The sequence below is a fragment of the Chanodichthys erythropterus genome, chromosome 9 (assembly GCF_024489055.1).
Source record: "Chanodichthys erythropterus isolate Z2021 chromosome 9, ASM2448905v1, whole genome shotgun sequence".
Classification (NCBI taxonomy): domain Eukaryota; kingdom Metazoa; phylum Chordata; class Actinopteri; order Cypriniformes; family Xenocyprididae; genus Chanodichthys; species Chanodichthys erythropterus.
In genome coordinates this window covers 507,207-523,109 of record NC_090229.1, presented here as the reverse complement: position 1 = coordinate 523,109, position 15,903 = coordinate 507,207, and the positions used below count along the sequence as shown (strand labels likewise).

The 15,903-nt window shown below is 36.6% G+C and overlaps 1 protein-coding gene across 7 annotated transcripts; it reads left to right on the top strand.

The window, feature by feature from the left end:
* Positions 1-2,146: 2,146 nt before the first annotated feature.
* On the top strand, positions 2,147-15,829 carry ogg1 (8-oxoguanine DNA glycosylase). 7 transcript variants are annotated; one of them, XM_067394165.1, is made up of 11 exons: positions 2,222-2,276; positions 2,921-3,007; positions 3,128-3,202; positions 3,555-3,621; positions 3,880-4,035; positions 4,396-4,754; positions 6,270-6,449; positions 9,810-9,988; positions 12,053-12,200; positions 12,353-12,402; positions 12,487-15,829. In XM_067394165.1, the coding sequence occupies exons 5-11, from the start codon at positions 3,926-3,928 to the stop codon at positions 12,649-12,651; spliced, it is 1,191 nt and encodes a 396-aa protein (XP_067250266.1). In that variant the 5' UTR covers positions 2,222-2,276; positions 2,921-3,007; positions 3,128-3,202; positions 3,555-3,621; positions 3,880-3,925; the 3' UTR covers positions 12,652-15,829. The 7 variants fall into 7 exon arrangements, with proteins under 7 accessions (XP_067250267.1, XP_067250270.1, XP_067250268.1 ...); XM_067394166.1 differs by lacking the exon at positions 2,921-3,007 and having other exon boundaries at positions 2,147-2,276; XM_067394167.1 differs by lacking the exons at positions 2,921-3,007; positions 3,128-3,202 and having other exon boundaries at positions 2,157-2,276.
* Positions 15,830-15,903: the final 74 nt, after the last annotated feature.

The window sequence follows — 15,903 nt, the reverse complement described above, 5'->3', positions numbered from 1 at the left end:
ATCAGAATAATGTTAAAACTTGGCACATGTAATCCTTTGAAAATGGGCAGGGAGGAGGGGCTCTATAACGGCACCTTGTAGTGCAGTAAATGTGGAGTGAATTTGACATAGTCCTTTGATGTTTAACCGTTTTAAATGCCTATTGCCCGCTGTGCACAGTTGCCCTGAAGCCACCGGGGTGGCGGTGCCACCGGGCTTGGGCCCGCCATCGCTGCTCGCAGCTATATTTCTGTATTAGTCATCTTAATCTTCAAGTCTTTTACTTCTGCACAGACGAAATCAACGGTCTTTTTTAGTCCTTCTATTTGATGAGTTGATCAGTTTCTCCATGCCATCCGCTCTGTTGTTAATCAGGTCAGAGAGAGTGGATATAATATCGTCGCCGGATTTGTCTGTTTTTCCACGTTTACTGAATGGAGGCTTACTTGGGGTCACAGGAGAGGATGGGAAATCTTCAACAGCAGAAGAAAGTGATGGAGTTACATGGGTGGAATCATAGGCGCCGATTTATGTTTCTGCCGGTGGGTGCCTAGTAAAAACACCCCCCCCCCCACCCCATTTTTTTTTTTTTTTTTTTTTTTGTTAGATGTTATAGTTTCATTCTTACAGCTACATTACAATATAAGTATCGTACTACTATTATAGACAAATCCAACATACAGATACAACGTGTTCGTGCTGCCCATTGGCCTTATGGTAGAGTTTTCGTTAATAGAGGCAGAAATTCACCCGTGCTTTAATTATCAGCGGTTCGAATCCGCCCTCACATAGTTTTTTTTTTTCTCATTAACCTCTTCCACTCTGAGGCATTTTTTAGATTTCCTCCTGAATTTGACATACCAAAGTTTAAATGTTCACCCTTCACACATACAGTGAGAGAAATGTAAAATATTGGTGTCATTGTAAAGAAAACCCCTCAAAATAACAAAATCAGACTGTAATACTTCAGAAATTACATTGTATGCATTTAAAATACTGTAATAAGCACTTAAAAAATAGGCGATTTTTGTTTTTTTTGTTTAAAATCCTATTTTTGAAAATCTGTAAATCAGGCTCTGTTTGCTCTAGGGACCTGCTTTATTTATTGATTTTTTTCATTTTCATCTTTGTCTCTGAGATGCAAAACAAGTACTATGCTAAAAAGCATAAAAGAATGAGATTTTGTTTAGCGTTTTACACTTTTTATTCTCCTTTCAGGTGACACAAGACAGTATAACATATAAAATAAAATGTATGTGGTCTTTAACAATGTAAAACATGATCTACATCCTCCACATTTTTATCATTCTGTGCATCACTGTAATATTTTGTCCCTTGTGTTGAGAGCATCACCTTCCTCTGGCCTGTCTTGAAGATGTGAAGCTGAGGACCATCTGTTCCGGTGGTCCAGGATCTCATGCAGCATCTGAAACAAAAAATAAAAGTTGTTAGTTAGTTGTTTACAATATAATAATATGCATTTTACGATTTCAAAATGTAGATTTACTCAAATTACGATTTTATTGAAGTCTGCATGCTTGTATACTAATATGTATGAGTATGCATACTTATACGCAGTTTCGTCAAATGTTTTGTCAAATGTAACAGTTTATTGGCTTAGTTGCTGTGCTTTCCCATTTCAAAATAATAATTTTATCATTAAATAAGCATTAGCATTGTAAATGCAGGAATATATGAGCTTACCAGTCAAGTGCAGGGTCCTCTCGTCTCCCTCGAGAAAAGCGAGCTGTCATTTTCGCCGAATCATAACACGGCGTCACTGGTCCATGCCTCATCACTTTCAAGTACTTCAAAAACGTTTATATCGGTGCCATTGGTGCTTTTCCCTCTCCATATGCCATTTTAGAAGTCAAAACAATACACAAACTATGAAAACACATGCAAATCTTCCATCAAACAGCTCCTCTCATCACTCGCGAAGCGATCACACGCCCACCACGTGGAACTGAAGCGCGCGTGTGTGTGTAAAGCTGTGGTGTGATCCCGCCTGTCTGCCTCAATGATTTGTTGAATATCTCGCCATCTGATTGGACTAGAAGCTTGATTGACATGTCCCTGGACAAATAGGATCCTCAGCTTTATACACATGCCTGATATGTATATCATCGTCATCACAGAAGGAAGCCAGACCGTTTGGATGATGGTGTGAAGATCGCGTGTTTCTTCATTCGTCTCCATTTTGTGTTTCGGACAACCGCGACATAACAGTGGATTATTTACCAATATAAGCTCACAGAAAAGTAAAAGTAGGCTCATTTGAAAGAAAACTTCATAAGGTAAAAGATGATATAGAGTTTGTGGCTGATTTTATCTTAGAGAAGCATTGAAAGGGGTAGAAATGTGACGTCTGTGTTTGTTTTTTTCCACATTTATCAAATTTATTGCGCGATTCTTTGGAAGATCGTTCAAATGATGTTGTGAAAACAATAAAATAAACTATATAGCCGAATTCCTGAGAATGAGAGCTTTCTTCTGATATATGAAGACAGGAAGGCATCTGTATAAAATCCAAAAGAAAGTAGGATTACAAAATAATGAGACTGGAAGTGACTTTAAAAGAAGAGAAGAAGTAATAATAACACGATTAAGATTAGGACATTCATCTTTAAATGGAAACTTGCATAAAATCAGGAAGCACCCCTCTGGGTTATGTAGCTCTTGTGGCGAAATTAAAACAGTGGAGCATATTTTATTACAGTGTAGACTAGGCCTATAGTAAAAAGAGACTTGCCGGAAACAAAGATACAAACAGAAGGTGCAAATAATATGACATTAGAACTAATATTAGGCAATAGAAAATTCAGAAGAATGATAATAAGATATATAATAGATACGGGAAACTTCAGGAAAATATAATTTTTTTTGTTTGTTTGTTTGTTTGTTTGTTTTTAATCCTTCTCATTGTCACTCCACACTCCAGTACAGTTGGTGGCAGTAATGCACCAAAAGTTGGCTTGCCCACTGCCAATAAACGTCACAAGAAGAAGAAGAAGATGCTAACTTCCGGGTTCCAAACGTTTCTTCTTTTTTTTTTTTTTTTTTTTTTTACAAAAATATGTAATCACTGTATATTCATATATGTATGTAATCACTCAATATTCATGAGTTTCCTTTTTTTGTGTTAAAGCTTTCTTTTACTGTCTATGGTTAAAGCGCCACCGAAAATATTAGCGCACACCTCGGATCACAGAAACTGTTTTCGGTAACGTAATTGCATTTCAGCATCGAAATTAAGCTTTTTTTTCTTTTTTTCCCTAAATAACTGTTCATGTATGCTCAGTATTTTGTACATTGTGTCATGTGATCTGATTTAATTATTACAGCCACTGATTTGCCAGTGGCCTATAGTTAGGATACGCTAAATAATAAGAATAAATGGGCCAGCAGCCATCTAGTTTGTTTGTTTGTGTTTTTTATTTATATATGGTATTAATTATTTTAATTGTATAGGCTAGGTTTTGCTTTGATGGTCGTTTGTTAATTTGTATAAATGTATCTGTGGTGGCATGATAAAGGTTGTGATTACTTTGTGCCATTCCCTATTGCTTTCTCAGTTGGTAGCCTGCTTAACTTCAACCAGACATTAGCAACATTTTCCGCCACATGGACTGCAGTCATTTGGTACTGGAGTAGCTTATACTTATTTCTGTTAAAATAATTATTTTTGTTACTGTTGAATACAGCATGCACAATGATATTAAGTATAGTGGCATATTTTTCATATGTGTATCTTTGTACGCTACAAACCTGTTATTTTTCTCCTGTGCAAATTTATATTTGTGTGTATTTTCATAACATGTTTTAATTTATTTTATTCTTTCCTTGAATTATTATTGTTATTTATTTTATTATTTTATTTATTTATTTATTTTATCACAGTTGCTGACTTGATTTGTCCTGATGGTGTAAGGAACAAAGCTACATAATGTCCCAGCATGCTCTGCTCTCTGCGGGCTGTAAGGCATGGCGGTCAATCACATGTCCACGGTCAGAGCTTCGTCTGGATCTCACTCTGGGATGTGGTCAGACCTTCCGGTAAACTATATGCTACTGTTTCATTGCTCTCTTCAACAGAGTCACGCTTTGTAGCGTTTTATTTACTCCTTGTAGTCCATTTATTAGTCATTAGTCATTTGTTAGTCATTGTTTCTCATACCCAAGCCATTTTTTAATTTTACACCCTCTCTGAACCTTTTTGTTTTTTTAATAAATTAACTATTTAAATACTATTTAAAAATACAGTAAGCAGTGTACAATGTATAACACCCAGAAAGCAAAGTACTCAATGCAAAGTATTGAATTGTAAACAATGCTTTAAAATTATACAAGCTGACTTTTGATCATGTGTCTCTAAGCATATGAATTTCTTGTGTTCCATTATTCTTGATTGTCTAGATGGCGCGAGACTGCAGATGGTCACTGGACGGGAGTAATGCGGGGGAAAGTGTGGACGCTAACTCAAACAGAGGATATGTTATGGTACTATGTTTACAATCATCAAAAAAATCCTGGAACAGAAAACAGACAGAAACAAAAAGTGGAAGAGAAGGAGCAGTTATTGGTGAAGAGGTCAAAAAGAACGATTAACATAAAGCAGGAAGAGGTGGGAATGTGCACAGTTATGTCAGAAACTGACAACAAAGAGGAGGATCTTCTGAGGGACTATTTCCAATTAGATGTTAAATTAGGGGATCTCTACAGGAACTGGAGCACCGTGGATCCACACTTTAAACATACAGCAAACATCTTTACAGGTATATGTCTTAAAGGAATAGCTCATCCAAAAATGAAAATTCTGTTATAATTTTCTCATAATTTTCCCTTGAAAACAAATGTAATGTGCTGAATTTTCATGATGCTTTTTTCCATATACTGAAAGCATCAATGACATCTGCAAATCTGTAATATTTCATAATATTACTGTTTTTACTGTGTTTTTTATCAAATAAATTGAGCCTTGGTGAGCCTGAGAAAGTGCAGTAAGACTTTACAATAAGATTACATTAGTTAACAACTTTAGTTAACATGGATTAAGAATAAACAGTAACACTTTACAATAAGGTTCATTAGTTAAACATTAGTAAATGTATAAACTACCATGAACTAACCATGAGCAATACATTTGTTACTGCATTTACTAATCTTCGTTAATGTTTTTTTTATCCACTAATTATGTTATACAGACAAAATGAAAAACAAGCAATCATAAAAGAGAAAACATTGTCTGCACTTTTTTTTTTTCCTTTTTACACATTTCTTTCCCACATATAACTAAATGAGGAAAAAGACAAGGAAAATAATAAGAATAAATAAATAAAAGTAGCCACCCCCCACCCTAAAACCCCCCCCAGGAGGATTAGAAAATATCAACAGACTTTGTATACAATTATACTAATAAGATGCATATATAAAAAAGAGAAAAAAAAAGAAAAAAAAAAGTGTAAATTGGAAATAGTATAAAGAAGCATATACATCTTCGTTAATGTTAGTTGATGAAAATACAGTTCATTGTTTGTTCATGTTAGTTCACGGTGCATTAACTAATGTTAACAAGATTTTAATAATGTATTAGTAAATGTTGAAATTAACATTAACATAGATTTATAAATGCTGTAGAAGTGCAGTTCATTATTAGTTTAATTAATGTAGTTAACCAATGTTAACTAATGAACCTTACTGTAAAGTGTTACTGAATAAACAATACTTCTGCAGCCTTTAATCCTAGTTAATGTTTATTTCAGCATTTAGTAATACATTATTAAAATCAAAAGTTGTATTTGTTAACATTAATGCACTGTGAACTAACAATGAACGACTATTTTTATTAACTAATATTAACAAAGGTTAATAAATGCTGTAACAAATGTATTGCTCATTGTTAGTTCATGTTAGTTAATACATTAACTAATAGTGACGAATGAGACCTTACTGTAAAGTGTTTCCGAAATTGCTTTCATAAACATTAAAAATATCTAAGTTTATTCCAGTCTTTTGACCAGTAGTTTACGTTGCTTAATAAATGCTGATTTATTTTACAAGAAGCAGGTTGCTTCATAGACCAGACATGTTACGATCATATGACCAGCCAAATGCTACACACATTTACAAAACAAACTTTGTCTCAATATAGATCCATGACGACTGACATATTAGCAAGTGCAGCATAAACTAAAATCTAAGAACTAACAATGCGGAAGGAAGGTGTCTAATACAAAATTCCTTTTTACTGTGTGTATATGAGACTCTATCTGTCTGTTTGAATATCTCAGGAGTGCGTTTGTTGCGTCAAGATCCTGTGGAGTGTCTTTTCTCATTCATCTGTAGCTCTAATAATCACATCTCACGGATTCAGGGTATGGTTGACAGACTGTGTCAGACACTCGGGACTCTCCTCTGCAAGCTTGATGATGTGGCCTATCATGATTTCCCCCCTCTGCAAGATCTTACAGGTATTTTTTTTTTTTTTTACGTTGTTGGGTGCTTTCATATTGTCTACATAACACCACTCGCCTCTTAGACAGCAAATACAGCTATGATACAGATATGCACCTAAAGTTAACGATGGTGTCTGCAGAGGAGCTAATGAACTACCATTTAAACAGCTGACAAAATGGAATTAAGTTCTTAAGCTAAATTCAATTTAACCAATTAAACATTTAATTCATTTAAACTGAACTCATCCATGGTGACTCTGCTACTTTTACATGTATATGCATTTGAGTGTTAGCATACAGGTGCATCTCAAAAAATAAGAATATCTTGAAAAATTTAATGTTTTATTATTATTTTTTTAATTCAAAAAGTAAAACTTGCATATATTCCACATTCATTAGACGTAAACTGAAATATATCAAGCCTTTTTCTGTAGTCCCTCTTATGCTGGGTTCAGACTACACAATATTTTTGTCCATTACGATAGTCACTGTGTCAGATTATAAGATTTTGACTCCTAAAATCTTGTTGTATTGTGGACAAGAAACATGTCAGACTACACGTTGCTACCCAGTCATTCAACCCTTGCCGTCTTTAACCACCATGCTGTCTGAGAAGGCGGGACTATCGACTGACAGAAGGTGCCATGAGCGTAAACAAACAATGGCTAGCAGTGTTTTGCTCTGTCTTGTCCAAAAGTGCACACATATCTGGATTGCATGGATATTTGGATTTCCTCCAAAGAGAACTGAGGTGACATGTTTAATTTACCTTTGTTCACTCTGTCGCGGTAGTCCGTTGAGGAAACCCTTGTCACTTGTTGTCATTCACTATGACACACTACACAAGCTGAAACGATCGAATCTTGCTTACCGACGCCCATTGTCATTTACGAATCCCCATGACACTACTTCAAGTAGATTGTGGCAAAATTTGGCTAAAATCGTGTAGTCTGAACTGGGCATTAGGCTATAGCTCATGAAAATAAAACATCCAGTATCTCAAGTTATTAGAATATTTCCTAAGATAAATCAAAAAAGGATTTACAATACAAAAAAAAATTCAAGTTTGAAAACTTGGTCAGGGCTCATTTAGCACGAATTACTGCATCAATGCGGCATGGCATTGAGGTGATCAGCCTGTGGTACTGCTGAGGTGTTGTTGAAGCCCAGGTTGCTTTGATAGCGGCCGTCAGCTCATCTGTATTGTTGGGTCAGGTGTTTCTCATGTTCCTCTTGACAATACCCCATAAATTCTCTGTGGGGTTCAGTTCAGGCGAGTTGTCTGGCTAATCGACCCAGTAATATCATGGCGAGCAAACCAGTTAGTAGTAGTTTTGGCACAAAGGGTAGGTGCCAAGTCCTGCTGGAAAAAGAAATCGGCATCACTATAAAGCTTGTCAGCAGACGTAAGCATGAAGTACTCTAAAATCTCCTGGTAGATTACTTTTTTTTTTTTGACTTTGGACTTGATGAAACACAGTGGACCAACATAAGCAGATGACATGGCACCCCTAAATCATCAATGACTGTGGAAACTTCACATTGGAAGCAAGTTGGATTCTGTGCATCTCCACTCTTCCTCCAGACTATGACCTTGATTTTCAAATGAAATGCAAAATTTACTTTCATCTGAAAAAAGGACTTTGGACCACTGAGCTATTTATTTTTCTCCTTAGCTCAGGTAAGACGCTTCTGACGTTGTCTCTGGTTCAGGATTGGGTTTGTACGAGGAATGTGGCAGTTGTAGCCCATTTCCTGAAAAATCTTTGTGTGGTGGCTCTTGATGCACTGACTCTTGCTTCATTCCATTCTTAGAGAAGCTCTCCCAAGTTTCTGAATCGGCCATCCCTGTTGCCTGTGCACCTTTTCCTGCCACACTTTTTCCTTACAGTCAACTTTCCATGAATATGCTTTGATTTACATGGCTCTGCGAACAGCCAGCCTTTTCAGCGAGGACCTTTTGTGGCTTACCCTCTATTGTGGAGGGTGTTGATGATGGCTTTCTGGACAAATGTCAGAAATTCAAACTGACCTATGGTCTACTTTAGACATCTGTCTGAGGAAAAATGGCAAAATGCAGTTAGTGTTTTTACCAGCCATTGCTTTCTCAGACCAGTTTAGCTCAATTAAAGCTTTTTTAATTGACTTAAAGTTCATAAAATGCAAGTAAATGTAATCCATATGAATTGAGTGTTTTAATCCAAGTTTTCTTGGGTATACTTTTACCATATTTGATGTGCTCTGTGTATCTGTTGATTAATGTTTATTTATACTATGGGGCTGTTGAATGCTTGGATCTGATTGATTGATGAATTGTTCTAAGGTGTGCAATTTTTTTCACAGCTAAAGTAGTTCTAGGCAGGTCTTGACCGCATTGCAGTTCCATATCACTTTGCCAAATAATTTCAGTTATTTCAATAGGTACAGACACACACTCGCACAGAAACGTATTGTCGATGCTGCCCTGAAGAATTAATTGGTAAAATAGTTTATCAACTTAAGATACATGACATTTCTCACCAGAAAGGTAATAACTGCGGTTCTTGAGGTAGATAAACTTAGAGTTTCGCTATTAGTAGAGACACTGCTGCAGTGAGAGATACATAGACTCTGGTAGGCTAATTCACATATGCTTATTCTATCTCTCTCTCTCGCGCTCTCTCTCTCTCTCTCGCGCTCTCTCTCTCTCTCGCGCTCTCTCTCTCTCTCGCTCTCTCACTCAACTGCGTTAATAACTGTATCAACTGTATTAGTATGCTATCAAGGCTCAAGCCTCCGTTACTAATTCTGAAATGAAGTTTTGGAATTGGCAACGGAGGCTTGGGATGAGATGCGTAAGAAATTAGTCCCACACACGAGTGTTTTAAGGACAAAAACCTGACATGATGTCTTTAAATACAATATCTGAATGGTGTCTTGTGGTGTGGTAACTGTAGTATAAGCGGAATAATTGACTCCATTATTTGAAAATGCACACCCGATTTTTTTTCTAATAATTCAATGGTCCAGAGTCAATTATTCCTCACATATATATGAATAAAGGCCTAAATTAAATCTGTTCATGAACCTGGGTGAACTATTCCTTTAAATGAGAATGATCAGAGTTATATGAGAGATGTTAAAATAGCACATTTATGTAAGAAATGGGTTGCCTGTGACAACAGTTGGTTATACAGCTTAGCATCCTTTTACAAAAATATTTGGCTGCTGAATGCCAGTATTGGCCATCACAATCATGTATTCCAGACAGACAGGTAATAAGAGTAAGTGCGTTTAAAAACTAAAATCATTGACACACCATAATGCAAAATTATACAAGCACTGAAAAAGATAATGCTCAATTTTTGAATGTTTGTTTGTATATATATGTGACAGACCCTAGTGTGGAGATGCATTTGCGTGACTTGGGTTTTGGCTACCGTGCTCGTTTCCTGCAGCAGAGCTCACAAACCATTGTGAACTCTCATGGCCCTGACTGGCTCCATTCGCTCCGCAGCGCCCCCTACCTGCAGACCAGAGATGCACTGAGAACTCTTCCTGGAGTTGGTCTCAAAGTAACTATTTAAGTCAGCATTTTTGCATAAAAATACCAACACTAGCCTCACAATTGTAACGCAAGTATACATTGCAATTTTAGCTTTGCTCAAAGGGTTGTAATACTATGAACTTCCATTTTCTATGGAGGATTTTCTCTTTCAGGTCAATCACTCTCATGGCAGTTTAAATCTGAAGTTAGGTAAATTGTCAGTGCTTAAAGGATTAGTCTACTTTTAAATAAACTTTTGCTGATAATTTACTCACCCCCATGTCATCCAAGATGTCCATGTCTTTCTTTCTTCAGTCGAAAAGAAATTAAGGTTTTTGATGAAAACATTCCAGGATTTTTCTCCATATAATGGACTTCAATGGGCACCAAACGGTTCAAGGTCCAAATGACAGTTTCAGTGCAGCTTCAAATAGCCTTAAACGATACCAGACGATGAATAAGGGTCTTATCTAGCGAAACGATTGGTCATTTAAAAAAAAATAAAAAATTAAGATTTATAAGCACAAATGCTCGCCTTTCTCTGTTCTGCGATGCGCGTTCATGACGTCACGTAATACGCAATTACATTGAAAAGGTCATGCTTGACGTAGGCGGAAGTACCGAAGTTGTTAAGGTAAAACAACTAATGGTTCTTCCATCCTGTGTTGTCAGTGCCATCAGACTGTCATACCCTTCCCCATCAGAACAAAAACACCTCTAAAGCGGGTCGCACACCGGCTGCGCACATTATATACGCGTCAATTTTGACTCAACTCCTGATAGAAGAGCTGAACAATGGGAGTGTTTTACGTCAACAGGGAAACGTTACATATGCCTATGCTTTAATATTTCACACTAAGGTTAGTGTACATGGAAAAATGGCACAACAAAGCAAAAGGAAAGAAAAGGTTACGTTTATTATACATTTTTAGACTTTATTCAAGCTGTTAAACTAAAAATGTAAAACTAATGTATAGTGCAGCACAGGGTGAAGTCAGTATGTACAATAACGATGATTTAAGAGAAATATACATTTAATGTTAAACAATGTACATGGCGCTCTGTGGCGTGGCAGGATTTTGAACAACAAGTCGTAGCTGGGCGCCGCGGACAGGTGCCGAATGTCGCTGCCGGTGTGTGTACACTAACAGAAAACAATGCGTTCGAATTTTAAAGACGTGGCACGGCACTGAGCTTTGCGTCCGGTGTGTGTCCCCCTTAAAACGCTGTTGCTCAGTAACAGTGGAAATCCATTCTGTCCGGTAATGCAGCGAGATGAAAACAGGGACTCACCGACTGATTCTAATGGTGGGATTGAAATGGTACAGTCGTGGAAGCATTGAGATTCTTCCTCTGTTGGCAATGGTTGGCATTTGCCACATGTGCACCATCACGTCTCGTTAGATCTTCGTCTGCCCGATGCTTGAGAGGTGCGTGTCGCTGCAGAAGAGATGGGGGTGAGTAAATTATCAGCAAAAGTTTATTTAAAAGTGAAGTAATTCTTTAAAGGTACTTGAATAATATTAATATATTCAATTTAATGGAACAAACTTTTGATTAACTTCATTGGTAGCACAGGAAAGTGCATCAAGTACAGTATGTACAATGGGACACATGCTTGCAATACAATGCAACACATTTGCATAGAGTATGCCTCTACTATATGCTCCTTTATTGTCTCTACTGTAGGGCTGGGCGATATATCGCATGCGATTGTCACTCGCATTTTGTCAGTATAGCCGTAGTTCACTGAAAAGCCACGCAATATCGCGTTCATTATCGAAGGCAATTCATCTGCGATATGAACGCGATATTGCGTGGCTTTTCAATGAACTACGGTTCTGTCTATTAAATGCCGCTCCATTTGAAAGCAGGTGATGGCGATTTGGCGGTAATCAGGGAACCGGCTTTACTGACGAAATGCGCGTGACAAACGCATGCGATATATCGCCCAGCCCTACTCTACTGGTGTACTTCCCTTTACGCAAGGGCTTTTATTTTATGTCAGCCTAACTGATTGCTCTTGCTGTTAAACGCGTAGATTTGTCATATCTGTGAACAACATCTGTAAAATATGTTTGATTGTTATCAGGTGGCTGACTGTGTATGTCTGATGTCACTGGACAAGTTTGAGGCTCTTCCTGTGGACACACATGTGTGGCAGATCGCCAAACGTGACTACAACTTTGCTGCCGGTAACAGCCAGAAGACTTTGACTGATAGAGTCTACAAAGAGATTGGTTAGTATCCAGAAAATATATTTTGCTGGCAACCACCCACAACAGTCTAGCAACTTGTGTGAGTTTTGGATGAACAAACTCCACTTGTATTTTCTCAAAATTCTACTTTTAAAGTGAAGTAAATGAGCTATATTTTTGATCCTCTTTTGTAGGTGACTTCTTTAGAAAACTCTGGGGTCCATATGCCGGCTGGGCACAGTCTGTGAGTAATAATCTACAACATTCATTGGATAATAATAAAAAAATTTTCATGTTGATGACGTCTTTGTGTCGTTTTGTGTCTCAGGTACTTTTCTGTGCTGATCTAAAGAAGTTTCAGAAGCTGAGAGAAGAGATTCCTGTAATGAAAGATGAGAAAACTGAGCTGAAGAACAAGATGAAAAAGAGAAGGCATGAGGGATTTACACAAGAACAGAAAAGAGAAAAAGGCAATAAGTATCAGAGGTCATAAGATCAACTGATAGTGTGGATAACATTCATCAATTATCTACTTATACAGTGAGTCTGAATCCAGAGTGGATACATCTTTTGAATTTCTACAATATATATCAGAATTTCAAACAGCTTAATTTTATTGGTAATTTCAAGGAAGGAACAATATTTTCCACTGTGTATTATAATTGTGCAGTTAAACACTCTGAAGGGTTTTTTGTTATTCCAGAGTTTGTGAGCCAATCAGAATAAAACTGCATTTGAGAAACATTAATACAAAGTCAATAAAATACATATCATAAATACAAATCTTATTTCACTTATAATACACAGATAAAAGATATATTTTAATAACTTTATTATTTTTGTTTTTTTCTCAGTTTTTAAAAATGATAAAATGTGCTTCATGGGTAGAGCTCCAATATGTCTCGCAATAGCACCCCCCCCCCCCCCCCAGAATTTCTGAGAAATTCTTATTTTTGCAAATTCCAATTAATATGTAGCATCACTTTGTGATTGTAAATGTATACTTGTTTTTATTTATAATGGCAGGCATTTTGACTTGTCCAATTTGTACCAAAAAATATAATCCCACATTACCATCACACAGTCAAAAATCCACACAATCAAGCATTACACCAAAATAAGCTTGAAGGTTGCTCAAAGTTATGATGAGATATGTTCCCGGAGATGTAAATAAATGTTTAATATTGATAAATAGTACAATACATTTTTAAAGTAGTTTAGTTAAACAGTTCAATGAGATGGAATGGAATTCAGTCAGATGGAAGACTATCCTCTGAAGCATTTGCAAAAGAAAAAAAAAAACACCCAAAGGACTGTCAGACTGTGAGAAACAAGATTCTCTGGTCTTATGAACCTAAATTCCAAGCATTATGTCTGGCAGAAACCAAGCACTGCACCCATCTGCACAGTACATTCCCAACAGTGAAACATGGTGGTATCATGCTGTTTGGGGTGATTTTTCAGGGCAGGGACTTTCCTTAATGGAAATCTGGCCTAGAGCCCTGAGGACCTCAGAGTGGGCGGAAGGTTTACCTTCCAACAGGACAGTGCAAGATTGGCGTAGGGACAACTCTGGAGAGACCTGAAAAGCTTGTTGCATCATATCTAAAAAGACCTGTAATCAATGCTGAAGGTGTTTCTGAGTTAAGTACTAAGTTAAGGGTCTGAACAGTCAATATATGAAATGTCAAATATATGAATATGCAAATTCACTCTATGCCAGTAGGTATAGCGGTTACATAAAGCAGAGCTGCGCTTATAAGCACTACTTTATTATGTAATATGTAAAGAAAATGGCATCAAAACTTTCCTGGCCAAAATGCAAGTTTACAGATATGATATAGACACCATAAATTAAAACAATCGCTTTGAATAAATGTGGGCTATTTGGTAATGGCAAACTGCTCTAAAAGTGCGGACACGTAAAATGCCAACAGCACCGCATTTTTACTTCAACACTCAGATTATATCTATGCGAAAATTTCTGAAACAGCGTTCAGTGTGAAGCGGCTCTCTCGCACTGCGTGATGTTACAGAAAACAAGTTCAGTCTTGTTCTGTTTACACAGCAGGGCTTTGATGAAAAAGCAGTTGCGAGTCCTGAAAATGTATGGGTGGTGTGTGAGTTTGTTTATAGAATGTGGTTATCACTGCTGTAATCTCCCATATATACAAATTATTATTTGATATAAAAATCTGATTCTAAAAAAATTCTAAAAAATCTAAAAATATAATTTTTGTCCAGCCAGTAGGCCCCTCCCCAGTGTAGGCCCTGAGCTTCAGCCCATGAAAGCCTGTGCATGAATGCGCCCCTGGGTCTAAATACGTATGTGTGGCATGCTTCACGTTTTCTGGTCCAGGAAAGCAAAAAGAGGGAAAAGAGCTGCTGTGCAACACTTTAAGTTTTTATTGAACAAAAGCTACTCAGAAAAAAAAACTTCCACCTTTATGGACATACAGTGATTTTGGAAATGCTCAGGCTCTCCACAGTACCAACAGATCGACCCAGTCTGCAACAAATGCTCTTGCTCTCTGTCTTCAACAAATGCTAAACCACGCCCCCATGCCAAAGACTGCAATGCATTTTTTTTTTTTTAGTTTTTTTTTAAAGGTATCGTTTCTGCGACACTAGTGTCACCTAGCGAAATTACAAAACTAAAGCATTATTTTCAAACAACCTGGCAAATTGGTCTGCGGGGCATCAGCCGAGGATTTTTTTACTTCGACAATAAGTACAATCAATGAGGACTGTTGAATAAATAAGAATTATATAAACTGGAGAGAGTTTGTCATCTGAAGTATTTGTGAGATATTGTTAAATTGTAGAGCCTCTTACTGTATTATCAACACAAGGAAGACACAGGTGTAATAAAAGGAATTTTATTAATAAATATATAAACCAGAGTAACTAGTACAGTAACTAACAACTACTAAATGAATACATGAATGGATAAGTAAGTAAAGTGCATCCGACTGATAAATGCAAATGATTGAGTTGAATGTTACACATTATCTTATGGAAAGATAAGCTGTTGTTTCTCTGCACTAATAAGGTGAAGAACTTTATTCTGAATAATGAACTGAATGATTATTTGTAATTAAAGGTGCAATATGTTATATTTTTGCAGTAAAATATCCAAAAACCACTAGGCCAGTGTTATATATTTTGTTCACTTGAGTACTTACAATACCCCAAATGTTTCCAACTATTTGTTAATCGTGAGAAAATTGCAATTTTAACCAAGGCTCCGGGATGTGTGAGTAGTTGCCCGTCAATTGCGTCATACCAGCGTTAACCCTCGGTCTGCCTCGGTTTAAAATATTTACACTTTTTAATAGACAAGGGAACATCTGTTTTGACATATTTATAGACAGAAAACGAATTGTTGTTATATAGCTCAACACGTTTAGTCTTATTGTTTAAATCAGTTTTCTTGATTTTATGCGAGTACCATGCTTTACCATGCCTCAGAGAAAAACACTATTTTGTCAAGTAGATAACATAGCATAATCAGATGCAGCTTTATTTTTAGAAACAGTAATACATAATGTTCTCCATCATACAATACATTTTAAAATGAATAATGCAGTTGTGTTCAAATGCTGAATAAAGGCAAATGCTGCTTTTTGGGAACGCAGTCATGTAAGACAGTTCTGGGAGGAATTATACCGAACCCCACATGAAAAAATACTATAGTAATTTATAGTAAATACTATACTGTTTTTGAACCATACTATAGTAAATT

Excerpts from the sequence above, each read along its gene's own strand:
- ogg1 (XM_067394169.1), top strand. The coding sequence starts at position 3,926 with ATGTCCCAGCATGCTCTGCTCTCTGCGGGCTGTAAGGCATGGCGGTCA. Across the intron at positions 4,036-4,395 it reads GGATGTGGTCAGACCTTCCG|ATGGCGCGAGACTGCAGATG; the intron begins GTAAACTATATG and ends TTGATTGTCTAG. Across the intron at positions 4,755-6,269 it reads TACAGCAAACATCTTTACAG|GAGTGCGTTTGTTGCGTCAA; the intron begins GTATATGTCTTA and ends TGAATATCTCAG.